At 36.8% G+C, this 11,100-nt stretch overlaps 1 protein-coding gene across 5 annotated transcripts in view; it reads left to right on the top strand.

Moving 5' to 3' along the window:
• The window catches only part of VAV3 (vav guanine nucleotide exchange factor 3), a 178,583-nt gene extending 169,285 nt beyond the window's left edge, over positions 1–9,298 (top strand). For 3 of the 5 annotated variants that reach the window (XM_049808220.1, XM_049808221.1, XM_049808224.1), the window contains 2 exons: positions 4,781–4,932; positions 6,733–9,298. In XM_049808220.1, coding sequence (XP_049664177.1) covers positions 4,781–4,932; positions 6,733–6,774 — 194 coding nt within the window. In that variant the 3' untranslated portion in view covers positions 6,775–9,298. The remainder of the gene's footprint in view (positions 1–4,780; positions 4,933–6,732) is intronic. The other 2 variants (XM_049808222.1, XM_049808225.1) reach the window with 1 other exon arrangement.
• Positions 9,299–11,100: the final 1,802 nt, after the last annotated feature.

Below are 11,100 nucleotides of genomic sequence, written 5' to 3' on the forward strand. Positions count from 1 at the left end.
GAAGAATTTTTGCTAGTAGGAAGGTAAATGCCTTCAAGGAGCATATGGAAGGAGCTACTACTGTTAAGAACGCAGCATTCACTCATGTTACACTGACATACCCCTGTGTGCAGCGGATGGAGGACTTGGCCTAAGTTGTGCAAATCAGGATTGAGGCTGGCTTTTGCATTAGGGAAAGGAAGGTGTCTAGCATGTGCGAGCACGGATGTAGTCATAATCAAGATCTGACTAGGAGATCTGAGTAGGCAGTATGTTTTACACCTACCCCACAGAGGTCATCCAAATTGCTTAGCGCTCCAAGATGGGCTCTTAAGGCTTTCCATAGTTTCTAGAGGGGAAAAGGATGTAGTTGGCAGCTCTGTATTAGAACGGCTAGCGTGCTTACTTGTGCTGAGAATGTCTTTGATGAGCCCTCCCTCAATTCATGCCAGGGATTTCAATCTCAATGTCCTATACTGCTCTTGAATATTTTTCCCCTCAGTTGTTCAATGTTTTGGAGTCTGTTTCTTCCATTTCTATCTCCTTACATAGATTATTTTTTTTTTTGGGGGGGGGGAGGGGAGGCAGATATTTTTACTTCCTTTCAGTAGTCACAACACTGACTGAAAATTCAGGCTTTAAGGCACTCTTCCATTTGACATATACTTACATAAAGCGACACATCTGTAGAAAAGATGAATAGAAAGCCATTCTGGTATATCCACTTACCCTGTGGTCATGACATTCATCTGGAACATCTGAAGCGCTCACCTTGTTTGAATTGGAGAACACAAAGCAGTTATGTTTTGGCCCTCTATTGTAGGTAAATACTGTGAGTTTCTATCCTTTTGGGCGAGATAGAAGATGACCTCTTTCCTTCAACTGCACAGTACTTGATCATAAAGTCGATTCTTACTGAAACTGGTATCCGTTCCATGAAAACAAAACTGTGAAGCGGCCTACAGTGATAGAACAGTAATCAAGACTCAGGGTTACTTTAAGCCTATCATACGTTCCCATATATTCCCATGCATAGTTTCAACAAATTATAATTGTATTCCTTTTTTTCCTATGAAAACCTGCTCTATCAGAAAATTCTTAAGTAACTGTAACAATAAGTAAGGATTCAATGTCTTGCATATCACAATATGCTGTGTAAAGTATTTCTTTATACAAGTACAAAATACTAAAGGAAAATATTGATTAGTAATTCTTAATTTAAGCTTTTCAAAATAGCCAAAGAATTTTCTTACATTAAATAAACAAATACTTATTTCATGATATTACAAGTATTTATTTTTTTTTCCAAAAGGGTCTTCAGAGCTGGTTTAGTTCTGCTGATATGGAAGTTGGTAACACAGGAAAAGGGTTAAGCCGACTACTGAGCACTACTGGAGGTGCTGCCCATGCTTGTATAATAGAACTGAGGTTTGGTTAAACAGTGCAAGTAAAGGTACATTGCTTCAAGAAGCATGGAAACGAATACACAAGAGCAATCTTTAGGGGATATGGCTACAGAATTACTAGGAGGCCATACCACCAGGAGAGAGAAAAACCTCCTCACAGGTTTTATAATTATACATTGACCCTTGTGAAATTTAAGCACAGGCATAAACGTGAGCTAGACCAGCCTGCTGTGATCACATGGAACGTCTTGTTTGCACCCCAGTTCCTTCATCAGTGGCCCAAACTAGTATTAAAATTAATTTGCAGCACATGTATCTCACTGTCAATGAGAAACTTTTCCAACACACTCTAGTGTGAATCAAAGCTGACTATAGTTCTCTGTCTTTTCTTCTCCTCCTGTTTGCAGAAGGAAGGGCTAGGTTAAGCAAAAGTATGCTTTTCTCATTCACACATGTATCTTTTATCCATCTCCCTCTACTGCTTTCTCAATAGCTTCTTTTCTTTTTTTTTTTTCCCCGCTTTTTCTCCCCCCCCCTCTTTAATTTCTCATTCACGTTCTCCTGTTGGGCACTTCCTTTCCATCAATCTCTGCTGTTAACCCCATTCTCTCTCTCCTTCCTCATTCTCCCTGTAGCTATCCTCTTTCTTTTCTTCACTCGGTGTTTATTCTCTCTCCCACCTGTACAGATGTCCTTTCCATATGCTGACTGTCTTCCCTCAAGTTTCATTTATCCTGGGACAGCTTTGATTTGGGAATTCAGGGCTATTCAGGGATCAGGGAATTCAGATAGACTCTACTCAAGTTGTTTTTGTGACTATGGCACCAGAGAGATATGGTTAATATTTTTTCCAAAATTAGCACTGTCATTTTCCTGTATTGCATCAGTCTTCTGGCTTCCTTTTATATATTTCCTATCATGAGTATTACTTTTATTTGAAAATATGGATGTTGGATTCTAAATTAATCTAAATTCTGCTACTTGCTGCCTCAAGACTTTTGGAGATATATGGCTTTGATTTCTCTTGTTTCTTTTTCCTTTTCCTCTCTGGCTTCACAACCTGAAAAAGAGATAGAAGTCCTCCTTTCCCCCAGATCTGCCCCTCTTTCTTTTTCTACCCTAATTTTACTCAGCACTTTTCCTTTTTATTATTCTTCCATGCATTTCTTCCCTCCTTACTTCTTTTCTTCCATGTTTTCCCAAATTTGTTCATCTTTGCCTCATGTATTCTTCTTCCTTGCCCCTTTATCTCCTTTATAGAATCTGAAATGATACCCTGTTCCCCAGAATCACTCCTTGCATCCTGCAATGCTTCCCTAAACCTGCCAGTGATATTGCTGCACACCTATAAATGCTTACTGACCTTACAATCAATAACTGCTCTTTTTGGTTTTTTTTTGTTGTGTTTTTTTTTTTTTTTTTTTCTTTCTCCAAAATAATTGCTGCCCATCATGTGCTCTTTACCTGTAAAATTGATTACTGCAATACTGATAAGGTTTAGGACATAACATTCATGTCAGGATCTAAACAAGTACCGTCTACATCTGACTTGCTTAGAGGGGGAAAAAGTATGTTTGAACTTTAATATACTTAATGTATCACTTAGATTTTTACAACATAAAGATGTTGTAAATATAAGCAATAAATTGAGATCCTGATTCTCTTTTATATGGCATCTTGTATCAAGTATCTGATGAGCAAGCTTACTCTACATAAGTAGTCTGAAACGTTGGACTAAGCTTTAATGGCATGATATAAAAAAGGGCATGATCTGTTGCCAAAACAGTTTTTAGGCATTCTGTTTTTGTGATATATCTAATAATATTTTAAATATAGTATTTGTTATTTTAAAATAAACTGTTTATATTGTCTTTGTAAGCTAAAAATTTTTGAATATGTAATGATTTTCATATATTTAATACTATTATGCAAAAGCCTCTGTTCCAATAAAATGTCCCTAGTGGGGTCAGAAGAAATCTTAAATGCAAGCAGAGCTGAAACTGTCAAGATTTTCTAGCTTGTTTGCCATGTTTTGTGTTCCTGATTTAAATTAAAGGCAACTAGCTATGAACTTTTAGTATTACATTGTTGAAGGCATTGCTATAACTAGACTCTTAACGGTATTTCCTAAAGATGATTGGGAATTTCTAAGAAATTGGAAAGGATTCTGAGAAAAAAGATGATTATATGTATATTATATCAAGTCTTCCATCATGATCGTATGATGAATTCTTCTGAAATCTTTTCAGTGGGAAGCTTGGTTGTGCTTGTAAAGTCTTATATACAGTGACTTACATAGGAAAACAATGGCATTAGTTGAAAACAATAAAACAAGAGTGCTTTGGACAAATCATCCAACTACAAAATGCAGCAGAACAGTAGATGTTTTTCCTAAACTGCTCAAGTCAAAGGCCTTTATCTTTTAGGTGCCATGCCCACTTCCCTCTCATTGGAAGAGTCGAGGATTTCTTTTGCAAGTTTGGGTGTTCTACGTTGGGGTTGAAAACACACTTTCCTATAAATTATTTGGGAGAAGGGGGTTGGTTTTTGAAATTAGGCTTTTTTCACATTTGCTTTTTTAAAATATTTCACAGCTTTTTATTGCTTAAAATGTCTGGGTTTTACATTGGCAAAATACTTACATTGATGTAGCTTAAAATTTTTAAGTATTAATTTCACTGAAACTTAGGAGAAAAATTTGTAAGGATTTTCTTCTTCATGAAAAGTTTTGTAGAACAAATTCATTGGTGATTTACAGCATAAGCTCCTGAAAAGAGTAAATTTACATCAGCCAATGTTCATGCAGATTGTAATAAATGATCCATACAAATTTCCTGTGGAAACTCTTTACTTTTTTGCTCATGCTGATGTTAGCTTCCAATTTTAAGTGCATTAATATTTAACTTGGGAGTTGTTTTTGAAAGAACAGCACCTTATTCTATTTGTTTTGCTTCATTAGAGGTTTAAAGTTAAATCAACTGTAAATGCTAATAATTCTTTTGGAAAGAAACTAGTGACCTGTAAAATATGTTGATGCATGTAACTGGCAGCAAGTTTTATTATGAAGCACAAAAATACAATAACTGCAAATGTATTCAGCAATTTTGGGGTGGGGGATATTTTATTTACGGTTCATCTAGTTTGACTTTTTTCTAAAAATAAAAAGAACTTTTTTAAAAAAATCCCATAAAATCCCTTCAACTTTTACACCATTCACCTATGTCTAAACCTTCTTGATCTGTGTAGTGCAGATGCTTTCACATTTGCCTAAGATGAATGGCAGTGTATGTTGTTGTGAAATCATTGTTTTATTTTTTTACAGTACTGCTATATACATTACTTTAGTAGTCTTCAGTTAACGAGCCCTAATAATGTTAATGTCTGTTTCATTTCAGTGCTAAGCCCGAAGGTGATAGGCATTGCCATAGCCAGGTATGACTTCTGTGCAAGAGACATGAGAGAGCTGTCCTTATTGAAAGGGGATGTTGTAAAAATTTATACAAAGATGAGTGCAAATGGCTGGTGGAGAGGTGAAGTAAATGGAAGGGTAAGGTTGGGTTTTTTTGTTTTCCTTTGTCTCATTTCTGCCTTGGCTGACAGTGATTTTGTAAAAAAATAAGGTGTGTTCCTACATCATAAACCTTCTTTATATATTTAAATTCACAAGATACAACATGTTCTCATTTGTGTTTCATAGGAGCCAGGTAGAACTCTCGCCAGGCAGCTTTCCCAGCATGTAAATTAATTGGTTATTTAATGTGACCTACTACGGTGAATATTTGGGCAAGACTATATGGTTGGAAAATAACCAGCATCAATAGTACAGCTACAACTAAACTTTCTTGAACTGTGTTGCACACATGTATTTGGGGTCAAAAGCTCAGGTTCCTGGTGCTGTGAAAGGTCTGTGTAGCAGTTTAACACAGAATGAGTTCCACACCTTTCTGCCAGACTACAATGCAATGGAATTGGCCACCTTTTTTATAGGAGGCTGCTGCTTTGATCTCTAAAAAAGTGGCTCATACGAAGTGGCGTATTTAGCAGGGATCTTTACAAAGTCACTTTACACTGCACTCTGAGACTTGCATGGAACTAAAGTTTAAGTTTTTACCTATAAAGGCTATATTGCTTCAGTCTTAGCATATTGCTTGCTCTTTAATGTAGATTAGTCAGAAGTATTTGAGGCTGCTGTTTCCATATCTAAAGGACTGAGATGCAGGGTCAAGGAATGCGAGGCAGAAAAAAGCGGATTGGCTGGAAGCTGGAAATGGAAGTTGCAAGCCTGGTTGAAACAGATGTCCAGATTTGCTGTTTCATGCAATTTGGAGAATTTTTTATTTTTTATGTACATAAGCCTGGTTATAAACTTAAAGTGAAATGGTCAATTAGACAAGACGAAATAGGGAAGCAGAAGAAATAGTGGTCATCCTATATACATTTTACATGTGAAGAAAACTGAACATCTCATTCTAATGCAGCTACCCACATCCTAAAGGATGCCCTGTTATGTGCTAGCATTCTTTCACAGTCTGGACTTGAGATCATAAGCTCACCTCTGGAGATACTTTGGCAAGGTATCCTAAAACAAAATTGACGCAGTTATTCCTTCCACTCATGCTCTAGGTTTGGTTTTGAGGTCTTTCATAAGTGTTAAATTGACTTAGATATAAAGAAGTCTGAGTGAAAAACCTAAATCAGATAGATAAGACAATAAGGAATATATGATATTGCTTCCCTGTATGTCTTATATAATCCTTATTTGACACATCATTAATTTCAGACTGGAGATAGCATTATAACTTATGAAGTATAAAACACTGGACTCTGCCTTCCAGTTCTGTCTTATTTAAATGGCAATGGATTTTAACTCTGTGTAATGCAATCAAATCAGTTGCTATTTCCTTTGTAAGAGGATTCTCTGGGCCTGACTGAAGCCTGTTAAATATATAACTGCTCATTCAAAAAATAGCAGTATCCTGCATGTAGTAAAGCTACTGCTGCTCTTGGCATTTCTAGACTTTCTTCTGAATGCTTAGACTTCCAATTTGGGCAAAAGTGGTTTGGGTGTGTGTTTTGTGGGATGGGGCTGTTTGGTTTTTTGGTTTTTTTGTTTGTCTGTCTGTTTTGGGGGGAGGGGGAAGAGACCTTTAGTCTCCAAATTGTCATATCTGCAAGTTATTCTTTTGTTTAGGGTACTTACCCTAACTGTGGCAGATCAGTGAAGTTTATCTTGGTAATCTTATTCTTATATTTACTGAACAGACTCATCCTTGTTTTGCCTACTTCAGCCATTTAAAAAAACCTGTGCATCTCATGTATTATTTTGTTCTGATTTTCCCCTTTTTAGGTGGGCTGGTTTCCATCAACTTATGTTGAAGAGGATGAATGAATTAAAAACTTTCCTCTGCTGACCAGCAGTTTCAGGGATTGTAAAAATTTAATATCTTCAAAGTGTTACTGGTTTTGTTAAGTATTTAAACAGCAGCATTTTTGTCAGTCTGAACCTTCCAGTCTTAATGTTGGAATTTATACAGAAGTTTGTGCTGACAGATTATTACCTTGCCCAGAGCTGTGCAAGAAACAACCTGCCAGTTTGCCATCACTGGGGATCAGTACAAAGACCAACCCTCACCTTCCCAGAAGATCTCCGGAAAACAAATTTCTTTACACTCCTTTTCATTTTACCCTGTACTACACCATGAATACTAGCTATGGCTGAATATTTAATAAGTCTCTTTTCTTCTAGCTAACATCTGTGATGGTACAAGGAGATGAAGGCTTATTATTCCTTATCACTGCATGCAGAAAACAGAGTTCAGTCATTCCAGTGGGCATAAAGTACAGTCAGTAGACTTGTCTTGAAACATCAAACTACTTTACTTATCACCTTACGAACAGTTTTACACTCATAAAAACATTCTGAAGGAAATATGTAGTAAACATGAGTAGCATTCATGCATATATAATTAGTTAACTGACTACTTTGAGGTCCTGCCTAAATTGTCTAACAATTTGTTGAAAGACAATATTTTAAAAAGGTGTAGTGACGTGGTATGGCTTGAACAAGCATCCACAAAATGGAATTGTGGGATCCTTTCTTTGTCAGTCTTTTTGTGTGAGTTCTTTTCATTTAAGCAGCCGACCATAAAAGTGCAACTGAAGAGAGTCATGACAAGATGAGTTAAAATTTTCAGCATTAACATTAAATCAATATTGTAGACCTGTTCTGTAGGAGAATATACTAATGGAAGATGATGTCAATTCTCAAGAACAAAACTGTTTATCTTAACCTTTTGATTGATTCAGATAAACTTCGATGCTTCCAACCCTAAACTGTCTTTTCCTAATTAAACAGGAGTTTCTATCACCTTTTGTGCTCTTACAAAGTCACACAAAGGGAACTTGCAGATTACTTTGGGCCCTTTCTTCTCTTGTTCCCTGGGATGTTAACAGCAGTTCAATGAGTGAGTGGTCTTGTTGCAGCGTTATAAGCATCCCCAAGAAAAATGTGCCTAGGTTAGCTAGCCTGAAACATCAGGCCTTGTAAAGTGGTGTCCACCCTTTGGTGAGGCAGTGTTTTAATATATTTATGGAGGGTCAGAAGTGCTGTAGTTATAAGCTAAAATAAATGTGGGTGGTGTCTTCAGATGTGCAGTTTTGAATATTTAGATAACATCTAACCTGGCTTGAAAACTTCTAAGAAAGTAAAGCTCTTAAATGCATTTTGTTTTTAGGGTGATGTTGACCAATCAAGAAAGTTAATTCATCCTGTCCCACATCCTCTCTTTTGCTTTTCCCTATCTTCTTTTCACATAGGTGTCTTGCAATTAGCAGGCATAGATACAGCACAATTTAACACTGCAGTTTTTCCCACTCTGCAAGAAACATAATATCCACTGTTCATCCACAGAGCAGAATCTGCTAGTATGTATTTCAGATTCTCTTTGGCTGTCCCCAGTGTTCTTTGCTTCTTTCTGGCCTCCTTCTGGCCCTCAGGAAGGACCAAGCACAGCACAGAGGATTCACAATAATCCTCTTTGTCTCTGCAACTATCTTACCCATCTGCTGCACCTAGCATACACTGCTGTGTGACCAGGTGAAAGAGAGGATCTTCCAATTAGAAATTCTCCACTTGTGAGATTCCGCCTTGCAGATGAAACTCTGCTGATGCTCTAACTTTTCAAGTATTTACCTCGAAATTATGTAAACTGTGATTGTGTTGAGTACATTACTTGATGGAACAATTGAGACCATTTGTAAATAATGTAGATTATGCATAAAACATATTTTGTAAATGATGTGTACAACAGTGTAGACCAGAGTATGCTGGTTTGATCTTTTTTTGCCATGCAGTTGTATTGTCTATTGTGAGCTTGATCCTATATTCCTTAAGGAGACGAAGTTGATTCTTTCACAGTTTTGCCTTCTCAAGGGGTAGAGGAGTAAGCTCTAGGCCTGTGAAATGTTTAGTGCTTTGCTGTCTTACAGTTCTGAGAGGATGCAATTTAATTCAATATGAGTTGAGAAATATATCAGTCACTTTCAGCAGCTTGGTTTTAGAATAACTTTGAGTAGTCTCTCCATCCTGAAGTTGCTGTAAAGCTTTTAAGCAATTCCTGAGTCCAGTAATCGGCCTTTGGTAAGAATGAAAGCCATAGCTAAACTTACTTTTATGGCATAAATCTACATATCATTGTCTGTGTTTAATGCCCTGTATTGATTGAGTTAATGCTGCATCTTAAACTATATTTTGAGTACCAAAGACTTCCTAAATATTCTGGAGTGTCTCTTTCATGTGCTGCTTTTGCCTGCACGGAGGTTTTGTTGTCATGCAATAATGGAGTTTCAGTACTTTAATTTGTACTATTTTGTAAATATGTTAAATATAATAAACTGGTTAATTTTTTGTTTAATGGTATGCGTCAAAATGTGTACTTGTCTAGTATGAAGGTTGTGCTTTGTTTGTCTAACCACCTTCTCATAGCAAGCAGAAGTTTATAATGTTCTGTTTTGGTTTCCCAGATTTGTATAATCCTTGTTTAGCTGTAAAATGGAGCTGTCAGTGTAAATGGGATAGTATAGCTTTCCTTGAGAGCTTTTTGTTGCCGGGATAATTTGCCTTCTGCCACATCCAGGAAGGTGGTGGGGGTTTTTGGTTTTGTTTTTTTTTTTTAGCTATGGAGAACATTGTGAAATCAGTCATATACTATTATTTTTTGTCTGTCAGAGGCGATACTTGTAGTTTTTTGATTGAAAAGCAGTTGTTCTTAAGTTTTCTTTTATGTGTCATGTTTCATAGCAATGTTCTTTCTCTTCCATCTTCTGCTTTCTCCCTCTGTCATATGTGAATTAACATGCAAATTCAAGTTGAATTGAGCTCAAATCTGAAAATATGGTCTGTGTCTAATTTCATGGGCTACTTGATAAAATTTTCATGGTGTAACCCATTCATACATTTTTTACGATATAACATTCATTATTGATATGTTTATAAAAATATTTCTGAACAGGTGAATTAATTCAGGAAGGTCAGTGATGATGTGATTGCAGTGTTGTTTCGTTCTGTCCCTTCTATTTTTCAGTAGCAGAGATTTTCTTGTGGAACTGCCCTTCTAACAGATAATTATTAAACTTAATGAGGCATTTACACATCTCTACAGATGTAAGGCATAATTTTCCTGTCACCCATGAACATATCACATAACTAAGAGTCACACCTAATGCGAGATGCAAAAATGTTTCTCAATTAAATTCTCTTGTTAACAATATCACACTCAGTCACAGACGTTCTCCTTCCCCTTATATGCGAGAAGAGATGTGTGTCCTCTGATGGGTGAGAAATTGAGAAAGCACTGTAATTAGGGCATAAGAACCACTTGTGACTGTGTTCTGAATAATTTTTTTCAGTTGTAAGGCTTGGAAGCTTATTTGAAAATCTCAGCTTGAAAAAAAATAATCTAACTTGAACAATGAAAATTATGCCAACCAGGATACCTTTTTCCTTTGCCTCACAGGCAAGCTCTAGGTGCTCTATGAAGGAGAAGAAAAGGTCGTTTCTCAAGGTTTTAGCGGTTCATAAAGGTGAGAGAGAGGTGCTGTCTAGAAAAAAGTGGGGCTTGTTTATACAAAATACCCTGCCTCAGACCTAGGTTTTGTTCTGTTGACTTCGATGTTTAGTGCAAAAATGTTTCTATTTCACAATCAATATTGCCAACACTTTGGAAAAAGAGCTGTAATGGCAGATATAATTTATGCACTAGCACTGTCATACAGTTTCACCAACTGTATTGACACTACAGTAAATTAACTCTTACCTCTTTTCTACAAACTGGGATGCTGAGGGCCTTACATTACTATTTTACCTGAAATTCAACTTCTGTTCAGAGACCACTGCTTATTCCATTTAGGCAACAGAGGAAGCGCTCCCTCCTCTCCATTTTATTGCTGAGCATGACATTATATGATATGGAGTATCTCTTTGGTTAGTTTGAGTCATCTACCTGGTTGTGTCCCCTCCCAGCTTCTGTTCGCTTCGGAGGATGGCACAGAGTAAGAAACAGAGAAGGCCTTGATGCTATGCAGCACTGTTAGCAATAGCTGAAACATCAATGTGTTGTCAGCGCTGTTTTTGTTGCCGATCTACACCACAGCACTGTAAGAGCTGGTATGAAGAAAGTTAATGCCATCTTGGCCAAACCCAGTACAGCAGGCATAA

This window comes from Accipiter gentilis, chromosome 8 (assembly GCF_929443795.1).
Source record: "Accipiter gentilis chromosome 8, bAccGen1.1, whole genome shotgun sequence".
Lineage (NCBI taxonomy): Eukaryota > Metazoa > Chordata > Aves > Accipitriformes > Accipitridae > Astur > Astur gentilis.